This window comes from Hylaeus volcanicus, chromosome 7 (assembly GCF_026283585.1).
Source record: "Hylaeus volcanicus isolate JK05 chromosome 7, UHH_iyHylVolc1.0_haploid, whole genome shotgun sequence".
NCBI classification, from domain to species: domain Eukaryota; kingdom Metazoa; phylum Arthropoda; class Insecta; order Hymenoptera; family Colletidae; genus Hylaeus; species Hylaeus volcanicus.
The window spans coordinates 7,328,539-7,346,603 of record NC_071982.1 but is presented as its reverse complement, the minus strand read 5'-3'; the positions used below and the strand labels follow the sequence as shown (position 1 = coordinate 7,346,603).

Sequence of the window (18,065 nt, the reverse complement as noted above, 5' to 3'; positions counted from 1 at the left end):
CCTTTCCTTGCAACTACTATATCTATATATGTGTACATATATATATATACATATATATACATATATATATACACATATATATAGTATATATACATATATATACAACTTGTTTGACATACAAAGGGACGTTGAAAGAAGGAAATTTAACAGTGTAGATTTAATTTGAACGTTTTCATCGAATCCTTTCCTTGCAAGTACTATATCTATATATGTGTACATATGCATATACATATATATACATATATATATATATAGTATATATACATATATATACATATATATACATATATATAGTATATATACATATATATACAACTTGTTTGACATACAAAGGGACGTTGATAGAAGGAAATTTAACAGTGTAGATTTAATTTGAACGTTTTCATCGAATCCTTTCCTTGCAAGTACTATATCTATATATGTATACATATCTGTATAGTATATAGCATATATACATATATATAGTATATATACATATACATACAACTTGTTTTACATACAAAGGGACGTTGAAAGAAGGGAATTTGACAGTGTAAATTTAATTTGAACGTTTTCACCGAATCCTTTCCTTGCGACTACTATATCTATATATGTATACATATCTGTATAGCATATATACATATACATGTATATGTATATACATATAGTATATATACATACAATATAGTATACACGTATACATTCGAATTAAATCTACACTGTCAAATTGTCTTCTTTGAACGTCCCTTTAAACGTACAAAAAGTTTCAATAACAAACATTAATTATATCTGGAAATTATATGCATTAGAGAAATACATTAGCTGGACCATTCTCCCCTCCCTTAAAACCTCACCTTTAATTTCAAGCTTAAAATTTATCGTTATTATTCCTAACACTTATAACTCGATACGAACAGTAACAAGACAGCGACAAGAAGAACAATGATTCTTGTGACATGCTCGTCGCTGTCTCCATCGAACGTCTTCGAACTATTAAACGGTAACAGCATTCGGTTAAGGCAGTAAGACAGGGAAAAGTTTCGCGTCGATTCTTTCGTTCGTTCCGCCACGAAATAATTAACAGAGCGTTGTTTCCTTTGGAACAGTCTTTAGTTCGCCCGTACTCGCTCTACGCCATCTCTTCCATCTGAAAATTTTAGCCTACTGTGTACACTTTTATATTAGGCATCCGTTCGTTTCTATTTGTTATTTGTTGTTGTTGTTGTTTTTTTTTTGTGTCTTTTTTACGTATCCTCTAGATTCAAATATCAAACGTTCTGTTTTCTTTTTTTTTCTCTTTTTTTTTTCATTTTTTGTTGTTGTTCAGTTTGTGGATTTTATCGTAGGTACTAACACGAGGCTTGGCTTCGTTCCAGGGAACGTATCCGCGTGATATGGTTCGCATTTCTTACGTGGTCCTTAAAGTCTGTGTTCGACGCAGCAAGGTAGTGCGTGATAAGGCCCTAAATGTACAGGGTGTAAAGAGAAGTATTCGTCGTGGCGCGATTTACGCGTCTTGAAGTACTTGAACGTTTCCGGTTTCGAAACCGGAACAAAGATTCACGGCGACGAATACTTTCGTTTACATTCTGTACTTCAAAAGATTCATAAAAACGTTCGGCAGTAACATGATAGACGCGTGCGAATCGTTCGCGAGTAATTGCGCAATCTGTATTAACCGTTTGCACTCGAGGCCTTTTTATCTGGTATCTGCCAGCAACTCGAGATGTTTCTTAAGCGTTCAATTGCCACGAATTCTAAGCTATCTAGATTTTAGAACAAGATCACCTCGACGACAATCCTTTTATCGACAATTGGAGCTCCAAAGAAATTAAACCTAAAGAAAGGTATCGCAGATTAGGTATCGTACATTTGCTGCGTGAAACCTAATGGTGACTGAGAGTCACCTCTCGAGTGCAAAGGGTTAAATATCCCACGTATACGGTACATTTATTAGAGAAAATCTCTGACGGAGATTACGAGACCTGACCAGGGTGAAGTTTACCGTGAACAATCACACCTAATTGCCGTTTCAATTACGTGAGAAAGATAGAGGCTTTAGTGGTCTCTAATTTCTAATTCTAGAGAGGCTGCCGCCTCTATCTATCAGGCATTGTTCGTTCGAGTACAAAACGCGTAAATTAATTATACAAGTACGCAAACTGCCCTTTAAGAGATGCACAAAAGATGCACAAAAGATGCATTTAACTGTTCGCAGTCCAGATATTCCGTTTCCAGTACAGTCGGGCACGGGACAGCAAAGAGTTAAAATTAAGCGACGTTACACTCGGAGTATTTCGATAATGTCTTCCATTCCACGTTTCCATTTGTATTGGAACGACGGTAAACCTGCGACAGGACGGTCTCCCATGTAACGTCGATGAAAAGTCGAGTAAAGGTCGATTCAGACTATACGACACGGACCGTCACGATCCGGCAACGACACGTACCGGCACCGACGCGACAAAACATTCAAACACGCGTTTTAATGGAACTATTCATGCTATTCCCGTTGACGGAACGTTCAGGTCGGTGTCTGTTGAGTGTGAATAGTTCCATTAAAACGCGTGTTTGAATGTTTTGTCGTGTCGTTGCTGGTCCGTGTCGTATAGTCTGAATCGACCTTTAATCGGTCCGCAGTTTCGTGTATCGATTTAATACAAACGCTATCGCACGTGTCCTAAACGATAACAAAGCTGCATACACATCGTTAGCAGAAAATTATTTACATCGAGTACACTCGATCCTCGCTCGTCGATTGTTCTACGTTCACTAAAATGAAATTGCACCCGAAGCCGGTACAGTTTCCGTAACATTCTCTCGGCGCGATGTCACGCGTTAACAAACAAATTGTACGTGCATATAAAATTGAAAAGTACACGGTCTAGAAAATGGAAGGAACTTGAGAAATGCTCGTATAGTGCATTAAATACGTTTCACGTAAGCGACGGTAACACAAGATCTCCTCGGAACGCAATCGGTTTGGTCGAAAGTACCGCGACGTCGAATTGGAATTTCCAAGTAGGCGCAAATAAGTATCGAACCGATCGGTACGTTCGAAAGAAACATAACCAACGTCGTTGCAACTGAGACCTTCTTTGCATTAAACATATTGTGCGCGTACATATTATCTATGGTATATTATAAATCCTAATGTTGTTGATAGCGATCGACCGCGCACGAACACGATCGAGTGCGCTACACGATACACAAAGTCGATGATAGTATTTTTAACAAGCAATCGGACAGAGTGAACGAAGCGAAGAATCGAAAAATATCTTCACTTGTTCGCCATGTGTACATTTACACCGGATACTTCCTAGATACCGGCTGCTAATTAGATCATATACATGGAAATTATAGCTATAATTATGTACGCTGAAATTATTATTAACATCGTAGCGGACATTTATAAAATTAGTTTGCTATTGGAAGCGTTAGAAAGCTGAAAGTTTTAAAAATAAATTACAGCGATGAACGTGTAATATCGTGCGACGTTCATTTCCGTACAATTTCTTTGAGTATTTGAAACGCTAATCGCAAGAGTCGATTTCCTTTATGATTGTACTAGGTTTATAAATAATTTGTAAAATTGTCCACGGACGTGCATAACATACGAATTAAAAGTTGCCCTATAGTTATGTAAAATTGCTAAAAACGATCAAACGAAAAAGGAAGCTACGTGACAACAAATTGCAATGTACAATTCTCGAATAGCCGAGTTAATCGAATAATTTTCACGTTTGTATATACAAATTTATGTGCATATATGTACAATACGCCAAGTACTCAAAGATAAAAGTAATTGAGCTATTAGTTTAAAAAAGAAATATGTTTAAAACATTGTTTAAAAAAAAAAGAAGAAAGACAGAAAAAAGAAAAAATTGGAGCTAAAAATCTGTTCACAGCGTACTCGTTCTTGATACGCGAATTGAAATAACGCGCAGTAAGCATTCGATTCGACGACGTTTATGGGCAGAGATGGGCGCGATTACATTCGGATAATAGACGGTAATTCACCTGGCGATGGGACTTATTCGCTCGTCCAACGCCAAGTATCGTTTCATCCTGTAATTCGGTCTAATCGTTATTAAGCGAATATTAAATTTCGCCCATCTCTGAATCGCGATGATAACCTTCATACTAAGCATATCAAATTTACAAAAGGTACGAATAAGATACAAATAAAAATGTTTAAATTGAACTTTAAAATTCGTTACTTTTTAGCATGGTAAAGATTTCGATTGTAAACTATGCCTTTGTTAACGAGTCTACTTCGACTCGTACCGGCTTACCTTAATTACCATCACAATTTTCTTACGAATCGAGCACTTGTTAGGCGTATAAATCGCTCGATAGAAATCAGCTCGCAGTCGAGCCTGATCAATTTATACGTATGTCGAAGTTAGATTAGCGTTTATGGATAATATTCAGCACATGGTCTCCGAAGCAGGAGCAGGTACGGTATTCAAATTCTTGTCGTTGGGATCGGAGCTCTCGGAGTCGCGAATCGGTGGCCTCGATAGCGTCTGTTCGATTTCTCTCGTGACACTGATAGTAGGCGCGGGCCTGCGAGATTCTTCGTCGATGGCAGAGGCTCTGCGTAGCTGGTGTCTGTGTTCGTTCGATACGAAGAAAGGACCGCCGCCGCTCGCTTCGTCCGAGGTATGCAGAGGTTCGTCGTCGTCCTCTATGTACCTTCTTTGTATCAGATCCTCCATCTGTTGGTAATCGCATTCCTCGGCATCGCGCAGGTGTTCGTTCTCGATTTGCCAAGCCATCTCTGCGTTAGACATCCCGGAGTGGTGTCTGGCTCTCGAAGGCGGCGGAGAAATAGGTGGCGTTCGAGGTGGACTCAAGAGTCCGCAGTAACTTTCTAGTTCGTCCGTTATGCTCGTGTATTCTGCTCGCATCGCCAGAAGAATCGAGCGTTGAGTGCTGCTCGTCGACGACACGGATGGAATTACCGCGACTCGTGGCTCTGCCCAGGTCACGCCTCTCGCGATGCCAGAGGGAGCCATCACGTCGTCGGACTCTGAACGTGTCCTGCTGTTCTGTCGAGTGGGACGTTCCGTGGAATCTTGTCTGGTTGGTTCCGAGGCTGGCGCCTCGCTGCTCGCCTCTCTGCTAGGTTCTTTGCTCGTAGCCTCTCTGCTCGTGGCATCCCTACTGGTATCTCTACTCAGTTCCCTGCTGGTTTGTCTGCTAGGGTCTGTGCTCAACTCTCTGCTACTAGGCTCTCTGCTCTGGTCCCCGCTGGGATCCATGCTCAGTTCCCTGCTCCCCGACTGGGATTCCTTCTTTATCGTTTCCCCTTCGCCGTCTCCTTTGCTCACTTCCGTTTCCTGGCTCGTTGTCGTTTTCACGTCATCCTGACCGTGTCCATCTCCGCTCACGGACGATTCGTTTCTGCTCAGATTCTCGCGAGACGCGACTGCCTCTGACTGTTTCAGAACGTCGTCGTCCAATGGCTGACCTAGATTGAGGAACGTGCCATCGGTCAACGACCGTACGAGCCTCTTACGTTTCAGCGTGATAGTCGGTAGCTGCGTATGAGAGTCTGTCTCCGACAGAACTTCCGAACGTTCCGATACCCTGCGCACGCGACCTTCTACGTCGAAACCAGATAGGGCTTCTATGTTGGGCATGTGCGTCGCCATGAACCGATGTATGACCCCCAAATGAGCCAGAGTCTGCTCGTTCAACTCTTCCAGCTTACGTATACGGAATTCCACTGCCTGAAATGTAATAACGTTAATATTTTCTACACTGATATATTGGCCTGTCTGGAAAGTCCATGACGATTTTTAGTAGGCGATACAGGTCTGAATATATCGGAATGGCTGAAAACAAATAAAATGTGTATATTCCTTAACAGGTGAAAAGGTTGCGGAACAAAATGGTACATATATAATTCGATAAATATATAATACATCAAAATTCAAACATGCCTTTGAATTTTTCTTAAAAATAGGCATGAACTTTCCGTACAATCCAATTGAACATTAAAACGAGTATCGGAGGATATTATTACCTGAAGCGAAGCGTTCTGAGTGTGCTCCTTCTTATCGATGTCTTCTATCTTCTGATGCATATTCTCGACCCTCTCCGTTGTAACCTTCACGCGCTCCTCCGTGGACATTTGCAGCTTCAGCTCTTGCTCGCGGAAGTATCCTTCGACGCAGTCTTCTTCGAAATCGTATAGGCGCGCCATGTCGTCGCGCTCAAGGAACAACTTGAGCCCGTTGTCGTTTATTTCACCCGCACTCGCTTTCCCTTGAGTCACATATCGCAGCAAATATTTCACCAGCAGATATATGTGACAAACTACAATGAGTGGAGGAGGTAAAACTGGTTTCTGTTCGTACTCCATAACGACAGTAAAACGTTGGAACATCCAAACTTGGTGCGCCACCGCGTTTACTTCATTGAAAATATTATTAAAAACCGCAATCAAAAGGTTTATCAGTAAAATGTTCGCGACTAAGAGATAAACGGACATTACGGCAGGTGTGATCCAGCGGCCTGGAAGACATGGTATCATTCCTGGTTCGTCTCCGCAATCGGGGTCTATATTATCCGCGTATACTTCTCCGTACAACATAAAATATGGCTCCATGAATATCTGTACAACAAGAAATTTCTTCTATAAAAATAATATATCGCCATTTTGCAAGAATAGTATTCGTAAAAGTTACGTACGTCTCGAATAATTTTTAATTTAGGCTCAGCATTGGGATTTAAAATAGCTTGCCGCGTGACTCCGAAGCTCATCAACACGACTAATAAAAGCACCACGAAGTATATCATATTTTTCACCATCTTTCCCATCATGGTGACCAAAGGACCTGACGAAATCAACCAAGAGTTTAATTATCGTATGCCCGACTGCGTATACGTATTGGGTTGTCTGGAAAGTCCGTGCCTATTTTCGATAGGTGGTACACGTCTGTTTATATTGGAATGGTTGAAAACAATTAACATGGGTGCATCCCTTAAAAGGTGGAAAGGTTCGTGGAACAAAATGGTATTTATATAATTCAATAAATATATATATATCAACATTCAAATACGTCTTCGAATTTCTCTTAAAAATTGCCACGAACTTTCTGGACAACCTAATATTTACGTAAATGACCAGTTTAAGCAACATAACATACCGAAGTACTTATTTACACCGAGGATATTGAATATCCGTAGGTACCAATAAATACAATCGACGCAGTAGATGACACGACCGATGTCGAGAGTAGAGTGTCGCAAGCGTAACGCTAGACCAATTTGAAAAAAAATGATAGCCGCTGCATCGCAAGGATTCCACATATTCCATGCCCACACGCTAAATTTGTGCGAAAGTGTGGCTGGCTCCGACGTAGCGATCTCGCGTACTTTCTCGCATCCCAGCGTGCAAACATACGTGATCGCGTAAATCTCTGCCAGCGACGGATGATCGTCCATATGTATAAGGATGCAGTACGAGAAGAGAACCAAAAAAATGATGTACGCTATCTGTAACAAAAATAAATTTCGTGCTTAGCAATGCAATTAAAAATTCGTCCGAATGTAAATTAATTTCATGGGAGAAAAACTTACAGCATTTGCCCAGAACTTTGTGATAGGTGCTGTATAAAATTCGTATAACTTTTTCTTCAGTCGTAGTGGCCTGCTGGTTTTAATATCGTAATAATCAGAGTGAATGTCGTACGAACGTTGAACACCGTCGTCGTTATCCGTCAGGACTTTCCCATTTTCTTGTACGATTGTTTCCTTTACTACTGCCGTGGTGTGTTCGTTGCTAATCAAAGCCTATATAGAGAAACAAAACTTTCAGTAAAGTTTATGCGCCCGTTAGACCGTACAGGACATTGACATACAGATAACAGGAATTTGTCGAATATTGGATATGTATCGGTACTTGTTTTAGCTAATTCTTGGTCATTCTTGGGAATCGTTTACGGTACAAATATTGCTAACGAATCGATTGTAAAAAGGTTTCTTGGTAGAGTAATACATAGTACGGGAGAAGCAAATGAAAATGAAACTGAAAATGTTTTCGTACCGTTCCAGAATATTGTGGATGAAGTGTGGACAGAGAGTTGGGTAAACATGGGACATATAATTTCTCTACAAATGTAACTACCGCTATAGGATGTCGATAACACGATGAAATTATGAGAATAATGTACACGCGAGATGAATTTCTTTTCTACTGAACGAAAAACAGAAACAAGAGAGAATACAAAAGCAACGGATACGGTGTAGTTTGTGTTAAGAATCATGACTGTGTGGAATAGAAATCATTAGTGCACTTCGAAATGTAATGCAAGGAAAGCGATATAGCTGAAATTATTCGTAATTTCAAATGATGATCCGCCGCCCCTTTTCCTTTCGATCAACACTGACTTATTAAAATGTGAATCGCTGAAAGGCGAGGCTGCGTTGACGCAGCCGAGTTAACAAATACCAAGGACAAGTTGTTAATGACATACGGTTGGTAATGATTACAGATATCGACCGCGATGGAAAACATCGGTATATAAAAAAAGGATCAATTCACGAAACTTGTTTGTTTCTTTTTCTCCTATGGTTACTTCGCATGATAACTCGCATAACTTTTTAGCGTTTACAGGAAACGATACCGATATTTTTGCGGTAATTTATCGACATCGAGATAAACGATTTTGTGGTATTTATAATACAGGACGATTCGTTTACGATAGAAGCGTTAGTTATCATCCTCACCGGTACAGATTCCGATACTGAATAAACAGAAGTTTTCCTTGACGATAACTAATAACAAAAGAGAGATAGTTGAAAAGTGCACCGGAAAGTGTGAACTTATTGGTCATAGAATCATTGCGTTTCAGGCCATTATAGATATACCTTAGCGCCTTGTTGGCTGCTGGATTTGTTGCGTACGCTCAGGCTCCTGCGCTGACGTTTCTAAAAAACAATTCATACGCATACCCACATAGTCTATGAGTTATAAAACACATGTTCAATACCTCTAATAGTGATCGATACGTTTTACCACTGAATACAGATCCGGTTACTAAGCGTATGACGTCCTTTCTGAACAAACTATTTAAACGTACACACTTACATAATAAAGATAATAAAATCATACGTGATGAATGCTACATCCTTCGAATATGTAAACAATGAAAACTAAAAGGTACAAAATCAGACACTGCGACGTACTGTTTAACCCTTAAATGGCTAATAGACTCTCTCGTGCTCCAAACGTTCGATGCAGGCACGCAAAAATAGAACCTACATGCGTATACGTTTTTATATAATTTTTCAAACTACTGTTCAAAACCAGCAACCATATATTTCAATTTATGCCACAAACAATCATTTCTTTCCGAGTAAGATATTACAACTCGACAAGTATCTAACAACAATTACGCTGAATATCGTACTCTGGTTCGATTTATCGTTGCTACTAATCTCCATTTGCAAATGATACAAAATTAAAAATTTGTACAATGAATGATCGACATTCGAACGAAACTACTAAAAATAACGAAGCAATGATTGTTGGCACGTACTCGAAGTAAATAAATAATTGCAGCATGAGAAATGAGTAATGAATCATCATAAATGCAATGACAGATTTTTACTAATTAATACAAATTAGATTCTACACCTTTATAACCATTGCTCAACTGTAATAATATTGATCACGAGAATTAATTACATATATTTTAGGTTTGTTTCGAATCGAATCACCTCTCGTATAGTTATTTACTGCTGTGATTTTATTAAAAAAAATAAAAAAAAACATAATTATTACCTCGACATCGGGACCAGTTGGCGCACCATGCTCGGAATCACTGTCTTCCTTCTCATCCTCGAGGGCAATCAAGTGTTCCTCTTGAGTCTGTGGCATTAACTGTAACTCTTCGCGACTTTTAAATTCCAAACGCGCTATATAAAATGGACAGACCAGTCCGAGTACGACCTACACAGGAAAATATTTGTGTAAATTACTTGAAGAAAACAACGCAAGTACATGTGGCAATAAATGGGGTTGGTGTCAGATCACCGACAATGTTTACATCGACACTTATTTCACCGACTTATTTCAATAAACGTGCTACTTACTTTCAAATTTGTATTCTTCCTTGTTCGAAGACCGCCCATCCACAGATCAGCTAAGATAATCTGACTGCAAGTATGCGCCAAAAGGGGACGATGATTAGCCGTGACAGCTAGGGAAAGACACGTCTGGCCAGACCAGTGCTGAAGTTCAGAAGTGAGTAGCTGTTGCGTTTGATCGTCATCTTGCCGATAGCAATAATCTAACAATTCCAGTGCTACGGAAGAAAATGATATACATATAGACGTGACAATCGTCGTATCTAAGACTATGCAATTCTATACGATTCTCCTATAAATGTATTCGTACCAATATTTTCGAATTCCTTTCCATAGTTTCGTAGCTCGTCGTACACTTCCGTTTCGAGGTCATCCTCGGCAGCTTCGTGAGCCATGGCTTTGTACAACTTGAGGGCGACGAGCGACTTGGCCAATGCTTCCTCGCCGTGCTGCCACATCAGCAACGCCATTTGCTGACGTTTCGTTAAAACAGCCCAAATGAGCAGCTCGTTGAAAGGGTACTCGAAGAGAGGCGTTTCGGGATGAGCTGGCAACGTCTCCGCGAGTAGACTTATCGTCGAACTCTCTTGCTTGTTACCAGAGCCGGCGTAGTAACGCGTAGCGTTACCCCACACGTAGCTGTTTCGATGCATGTGCTGCTGATGGGCTCCGGATCTCTTCATCACTTTGGTATAAATCAAACGGAACTTTCTGCGAGTGTATTGGGAACGGTACGCGCCGCCCATTAATTTATTTATCACGAGCCCGATGTCGTGCAGCGTGTACATGTAACCACGTGGAATATTCGGTCGCACGTCTCGCAGGATGTAGCCTAACGTGTTCGAAGGACCTTCTTTGGTATTGTATAGCTCTTCGAGACGCGGAATGGATAAGAACTTTCGCATGGAAACCCCGTTCTCCAGGAGAAGCTTCACGAAGTCGATCCTGTCGTGTTGCAAAGCCTGCATCATCGCTTGTTCCAAAGCACCCGGTGGCCATTTTTGTCCATACACGAATATTTCGCTGCGCGCTATGTCCACTCTGTTCCAAATTAGAGATAGCGACAACTGTTCGGCTGGAGACAATTGTTTCGACTTGAATAAAGCTGTCAGTATCGTTTGATCGAGCTCTTGGGGGCGATCTTGGGTTATCCTAAATACCGTTATCAAGTGCTTCTTACGCGTACACTGCAGAAGTTCCGAGTATAATTGGCACGCCGGTTCGGAAGTGACTTTGAACGTGCGCTTGATCGTTTCCAACACCTGTTCCCTCATACTCTCTAATGGTCCCTCGTTTTCTCCCCCCTCTCCGTCACCGTCGGACGCGTACTTGTGCATGAAAGCGATGAGATCAGCTGCGCGACCCGAGCCATCGCAAACTACTACAGGAACAGGCGGATCATCCGTAACGTACTCCAAAACTGAACGTATCGTGTTCGTTCCTCCTTCGATGACTAACGCCACGACAGGAATGCTGCTATGCGTATCTGTAACAACGATGTTCGCATAAATTCCTCGAAAATTATTACAACAGTGATTACGACACTTACACGGCTGTAATTTCAAATTGGAAATATATTTTTCTAATTTTCTGCGCAACACGATCTCTGCGCCGTACCGTCCACCGGTTCCATTATCCACCAGTAAGAAATATGCGTGTCGGTTATTTAGGACTGCGTATTTGGTCCTGGAGAATTTTAATAATTTTAAGATTATTATTTTAAAACGCACCATTTTAAAACAAAATTCCTGGCTCTCTCTCTCCCCCCCCCCCCCCCCCCTCTCTCTCTCTCTCTCTCTCTCTCTCTATTCTTACCATGGAGATGAAACGCAATCGTAAGGTATTTCGCCTCCTCGGCCCACGAGTTCATGGCTTTTATCTAAAATTCCCCATGGAGCAATGCCTATGCTCACGACGCGTCCTTGTCTTTGGGATCTCTCTAATAGCAATGCATCTCCTACTTGCCTTGTTACACCTATAGAATTATAATTTAAATATTTGATCGACTTGGTTGCAGACTGTCTCAATTCAATCTTGAACTTGCTCGAACCGACCTGTATTCGTCCCACCCGTGAATATCCATGCGCCAGTTGTTTTAGCAGCCTTCAATAAACCCTTCCTCAAAACTTTCTTTAAACTAGGCTGAAGATCGAAATTGGGACGACCACCGTGTACAGTAATCAGTAGCTTCGGTAAACCTAAATTCCACTCCCTGCACAGCAACTGTACTATCGGCTCTGGCCTTGTGTCATGAGCTAGTCTCACATACTACGAATGAGACATTATTAAAAATATTACGAATAACAAAGAATTTGACCGTTTAAATTTGATTAACGTTCGTCGCTTACTTGTGCTTTCGTTGGATGCGCACCTTGGAATTCAATTGTTCCGTACGCATCGGTTGGAAATGGTCGCGTATTTTTACCGGGTGACCATTGCTCTCGATCCTTCTCTTTGGTATTACTAGCAGTAAAACTTTGTACGTCTGCTCCAGTCCCACAGTGATGAGTGTAAGAATATCCACAACAACATCTAAAATAATCGATATTTTGTTATTGGTTTAGTAACGAGAAATTAGATGGATTTGAACGTAATAGATATCCGATTTTTCTGTGTTTAATTATCATCGAATTATTCCAATTATATTTGATATATCGGTAATTATTACATATACACTATGTACGAAGCATGGTGTTACTGGAATAATGATATTCCTTGCACAAATATGGCTTAATTATAATATGATCAAAAGCATGATGAGTGACCTCAAAAAGAAAAAGCAAGTGTGTTTCATGAAAAACAAAACGTAACTATGTAATATGATGGAATTTATGTGTTTCTTTTAAAATACGCTATAAAACCTTACAGTTTAGCAGCATTTTGTATAAACTTCTATCGAAGCTGAGAACGGTATAGATTGCATGTAACATAAGTAATTAATTAACTATTTAAAGATGTAGATAACACGGTATATGTAAAATATTTGCAGAAGCAATATTAAATATTTTTCAAGTAAGATTATAAGATCGCGGCAGAACGCATAATGAACTCTCACCTGGAAGTGGTGATCACATCATACTCTGCATTCTTATCTCCGTGTACTTGCATAAACCTATAAACGGAACGAAAGAAAGAAAAGTAAATGAAAAGTAAATGAACACAAGGAAATGTGTTAGTAATGACCTGAAAAAAGTTCGAAATAAATTTCTCAATAATAAATAGGTGTTACGAAACATAAACGATGATGACGCATAACAAATGTGTTGAAAGACTAATCTACGAATAAAAATTAACTGCAAGATTAACGAAGTCGCTCTACGATTTTTATCATAGCGTCTTATATTGCCTCTGCAAAAATATTTTTCAGCAGAAATAAATGAATACGAAAGTTGAACAACACATGATGTTATTTAACACTGAACAAAACATGAGATGATGGTCGATGAATATTGAAAATAAATTAATTTCTGTCCTTACTTGAAATTTGGTCATTCTATAAGAAATAAACTTCCGTAAATTTCACAACCATAACTTAGTTTATCTATTGATACGGCTTAAATCGTGATAGGGTATACACAATTATATGTTATTTTTTACAGCATTACCTAAATGTATTACATACCTGTGCTCATCTTTAGCGCTTGGAATAAATTTTGAACATTCCCTTTTTTGAAAAGTCGCCTCTATCCAGCTGCGTTCGGTTGCCTGTAACGAGCGTGAGTCACATATTCGCGATTATAAAATGTAAATTCGAGAACATTCGATATTATAATATTAACATAAGTAATATTATTTTCAAACCAATGAAATAAAAACTAAACAAATTATACCTTTGCCTTTTTTCTCTTCATTTTGGGAGTACTGGCTCCACAGATAATACTTCCAATTGCCATCTTGATACGTATCAAAACTTATATTCACCTTAATGACCGATACACTAACTAAAAGAGAACGTTAACAGAACAAAATAAAATCACAAGAAAATTATAATAAAATATAATTTAACATAAATGTCATGTGTGCACTAAATTGCGTAATAAATACAAACATATTGTCATTTAATAAAACTAGTTAAAATGAGAAACCTAGTTAAAAATTAATATTTGAACCTGTAAATGAAGCTAAACGTTTAAAACCACGAGATAATATCTTTATTTGTATCAATAACATCATAAACCATAAGTTGAATACTAATATTTGATTACAGTTATTTTAGAGAGAGTATACATAACTGTAACGAATACTTAACAAAATAAAACTGTAAACATAAAATGGCCAAGAAAACTTTCATGTTATAGAGATAAGATAAATGAATGAGATAAGGAAAATACGCTTTAATGTTCATTGAAATTTCTGTCTTGTACGTAGTCACTAGTAACTACATAAAAATGCAAGTATTTGTGGCAATTGAATTTCATTTGTTGGTACATTATACACGAGGAATAGTAGAGAAAAGGCACCAAGTATATTATTTGAATATTTCTGCATAAAACATTGCGTAAAATAATTTTAATTTCGCTCACCACTCTGCAACTCTTGGTTTTGTCTATCATATCTACATAGAACTGCATGGATAATATCGGTAACTCTGCGCCTGATAGAATAAGTATTTATAGTTTAAAACTACTTTGTAAGAAGAGTTATCGGTCGGTATTTATCCAATAGGAATAAACCAGAGTTATCTGAAACAAGATTAATACGTAAAATGGATAATACGTTTGAATGGATATCCAAAGCTTTAGGTGTGTTAAGTATCGAGGCTGACAAAATGTTTGCAAACAAGCATCGCAGGCATTCGAACAACTGCCTGGAAGCGAGAATCGCATCGTGCTCTGCACTCTCACCTTCTTGTCCAAGAGTTCGTTAAATTTCATTTAGCCAAGATTATTGGAATTTGAATCACAGATTAACGAGAAATCAATAACAATGCGATGCTCAGGCGAATACAACGATAATGTGACATTTCGAAAATCGGCGGGAAAATTCTATATCTGTCATGTGCCTCTTGATTAACCTGAAAACTTCATAAATATTTCAACGACAAATTGTAGAAGCTTCGTGGATGAATTTAATAGAAAAATGACGGTTGAATTTCGAGCATTTTGGTATTTAAATGTCTGGTAACGAGCATGCAACTGATAACACATACCTTGGAAATACGTGGGTGACGATTCTCAAGTTATTGTGTTCATAGCGCGTAAATTATCACGCATCCAGGGAAACAGCACGCTCGTACGAGCTCGTGATGTTTCGCAACTCCTCTTATAATTCATAAAATCCTTTTTTTTTTTACGTCACGCAATTAACGTTACAGGATATTTACGTACGCCGTTGGCATTTTTGCATCGCTGGACGTATACGTCGTCGAATCGACACCACGTCTTCGAATGTAGACCAGGCACGACGCAATTCCACCAAAAAAATATCTGTGGAAATCTCTCGCGCCGAGAATTCGTTCCATTATCCGGGTATCATCCCTTGAAAATATCGAGCTTCCTCCCCTGCATCGTTACTGACAAACTAGGCCAAGAACAAGGTTAACTTTAACATTCGACTCAAAGATATCGGCGGTACCGTCAACTGCGATGTTCGAATGGTAAATTCGAAAAGTTTGAATTTTTTCGATGAGAATTTACTTCGGACGCATTTTCGTGCTGGTTTATCGCTGTTTTCATTCACGAAACACTTTTCGTTCCATAAAATTGCTAGCTTTCTTCGTTATACGATATCGATTGATAGAAGGAAATTTTAATTGAAACGACCTCGGCAACTTGTTATTATTTTCTTTATCACGATGGTGCAAGTTCAGCGTACTGGTAATTTGTAAACTATAAATGTACGAAACTCGTGTTGTTTCTATTAGAAGATTTTTTTTTCTTCATAGATAGCGTTTTGTGTTGCTTTATTTTCTATCGATCATTAGGTCGAGCAAGAATAATTACGAGCGTATATTCGCATGGATAAATTATTTCATGTTTGAATTAAGGGTGCAAAATATTTAATAAAAATAATTCGAATGACTGACTATTTGAATGTTTTGTGCGATAATCGACTATGCAGATATTAGTAGAAAATAAATAAATGGGGTTTTAGTACAATTTATTAGAGGTGTATAATAAATTGTATAATCCGTAAAAGGTTAAAGCTTTTATTCTGGTTTTTCGGGACCCGACACTTTCGATTTATTAGACGATTCTGATTCTGTTTTATTAGCTCTATTCGATCTAAGTACAGCCCCTGGACTGGGGTACGGCCTCATCTGATACAGCGGCCCTGAAGCAGTTGTGTCTGCTCCTGTTTTGGCTTCGTTGTGCCTTGCTAAACCATCTGACCACTTCCCCCTATAAAATACGAAGAAACGAATAATATTGACAGTTAAGCTTAACATTCTCGAGTTTTGAGACAATTCTTCAGAAGAATACCGTGGAATATCGCTATAAGATGCTGGATCCATGGGGTCTAGTGTGCGGTCTTTTTTATCTTTACTATCAGATCTATCCAATCTCTGTACTCTCTTATTATCTATTGATTTATGTCTCAATCTGTTCTCTACTTTCCTGTCTTTTTTCGGATCTGGTTCATCCATCTGAAAAGCCATTCCATTAGATGAAAAAGGCGTATGTATATGATCAACAGCTAAATTAAATTACTAACTTCCATCGATTCTTGATCGCTACCACTATCGTCGCTCGACAAGTTATCATCCTGCTCCGCTGCTTTAAGATGTAACTCCTCTCTTAATTGAGATGCTGGCTGAGATATCTGACATTTTGGATGACCTGGTGGTAACCAGGATACCAGATCAGATGACCAGTCCCAGTAATAATGTTGACCGCTAAATGAAAAACATTCCTGTAACGAATATTAAAAACACTAACAATTAGAAGGGAAAAGATTTATACTCGCCTCCCTGGATCGTAAACAGCTTTCCATGTCTCCGGCAAAGGATACTTCTGTATAAGACGCATTTGTTTCTTCAAGTATTTATCCAAAGGCTGTATGTGCCCGAGTCCCCATAATTCTTTACATTTCTTTGTACAATCATGATAAATATTGTATTTATTGGGACAGCCACTGTATCCCTGAAATAAAATTGATAAATTAATTACAAGTTAACCTTCGCACTTTGCATAGACATTGGTTTATACTAGTACGATACTTGCCATGAATTTTTGAGAAATATCAATTGGACTAATCTCGTCTTTTGTACTGTCATAATCCTCCGCGATTACTTCTTCGTGGACCCTTTTCTTCGATTCTTTCCTCGCGGATTCTGGAAACAATTCGCATTAATTTCACATAACCTAATCGTTCATACAGTAAACATAACCTTACGATATCTTGACGCGAAACGCAGTTTAAAAATCGTTTGAAGAAATAAAAGAGAGCAAATAAGAGAAGCTAAATAAGTAGATATATTAAATAAAGATTCTAACGATAAATACCATGTTTCTCGGAGCCACAAATGAGTCCTCTCTTCGCGAGTCGTGCAGCTAAAGCAGCAGGAAGCGGCATGTTCTGTCTTCAATTATACCTTGCACTGTCTTTCCTTCCGATTCGAATATCCAGATACTGATTGGATAACAAATTCATTTACTAAAATTCACTCCGCTCTTCATAAACATGTTTGTTTACTCTTGGTACCACAATCACGAGCTCGTGACAACCCGATAACAGCGCCAATCGTAAATTATAATTGCATTCAAAGTAACGAAAAGAAACTTCAAGAACTGAAAAAAAAAAAGAGTAAAGCATAATTAGTATCTTATACAAAGTTGTTGAAAATCTTTGACCAGATAATTATGGGTTACAATAATTCTATTATGGATCCGAGATGGATGCAATTCGATGCATAATTTATAAAGAAAAATTTAGACCTTGTATACTAATTAGAAAAATACAGGGTGTCCCAAAAATGTTGTAACACCTTGAAAGAGGTGAATATTTCCCCTCGAAATCGAGCAACCTTTGTTCGAAACATT

At 38.8% G+C, this 18,065-nt stretch overlaps 2 protein-coding genes across 2 annotated transcripts; both read right to left on the bottom strand.

Annotated features, from left to right (window-relative positions):
- Positions 1-6: 6 nt before the first annotated feature.
- Positions 7-16,071, bottom strand: LOC128879828 (transient receptor potential cation channel trpm). Its single transcript, XM_054129339.1, has 20 exons — positions 15,233-16,071; positions 14,928-15,104; positions 14,607-14,765; positions 13,914-14,024; positions 13,706-13,788; positions 13,139-13,195; positions 12,432-12,615; positions 12,138-12,351; positions 11,899-12,058; positions 11,633-11,769; positions 10,394-11,569; positions 10,090-10,301; positions 9,779-9,946; positions 8,863-8,922; positions 8,722-8,769; positions 7,573-7,785; positions 7,140-7,488; positions 6,682-6,827; positions 6,014-6,604; positions 7-5,717 (listed from the first exon to the last, which is right to left on the bottom strand). Exons 4-20 carry the CDS (start codon positions 13,974-13,976, stop codon positions 4,410-4,412), a joined length of 5,169 nt encoding a protein of 1,722 aa, XP_053985314.1. The 5' UTR covers positions 13,977-14,024; positions 14,607-14,765; positions 14,928-15,104; positions 15,233-16,071; the 3' UTR covers positions 7-4,409.
- A 146-nt stretch (positions 16,072-16,217) lies between these two features.
- On the bottom strand, positions 16,218-17,793 carry LOC128879837 (polyglutamine-binding protein 1). The gene is made up of 6 exons (XM_054129360.1): positions 17,529-17,793; positions 17,247-17,356; positions 16,990-17,165; positions 16,738-16,918; positions 16,506-16,669; positions 16,218-16,424 (listed from the first exon to the last, which is right to left on the bottom strand). The coding sequence occupies exons 1-6, from the start codon at positions 17,596-17,598 to the stop codon at positions 16,232-16,234; spliced, it is 894 nt and encodes a 297-aa protein (XP_053985335.1). The 5' UTR covers positions 17,599-17,793; the 3' UTR covers positions 16,218-16,231.
- Positions 17,794-18,065: the final 272 nt, after the last annotated feature.

Coding starts and splice junctions, on each gene's coding strand:
- LOC128879837 (XM_054129360.1), bottom strand. CDS start 17,598: ATGCCGCTTCCTGCTGCTTTAGCTGCACGACTCGCGAAGAGAGGACTC. Junction 17,357..17,528: donor TTGTGGCTCCGAGAAACATG/GTATTTATCGTT, acceptor AATTGTTTCCAG/AATCCGCGAGGAAAGAATCG. Junction 17,166..17,246: donor ATATTTCTCAAAAATTCATG/GCAAGTATCGTA, acceptor ATTTTATTTCAG/GGATACAGTGGCTGTCCCAA.
- LOC128879828 (XM_054129339.1), bottom strand. CDS start 13,976: ATGGCAATTGGAAGTATTATCTGTGGAGCCAGTACTCCCAAAATGAAG. Junction 11,570..11,632: donor CAATTTGAAATTACAGCCGT/GTAAGTGTCGTA, acceptor TCGTTGTTACAG/ATACGCATAGCAGCATTCCT. Junction 6,828..7,139: donor CGGTGTAAATAAGTACTTCG/GTATGTTATGTT, acceptor TGATTTCGTCAG/GTCCTTTGGTCACCATGATG.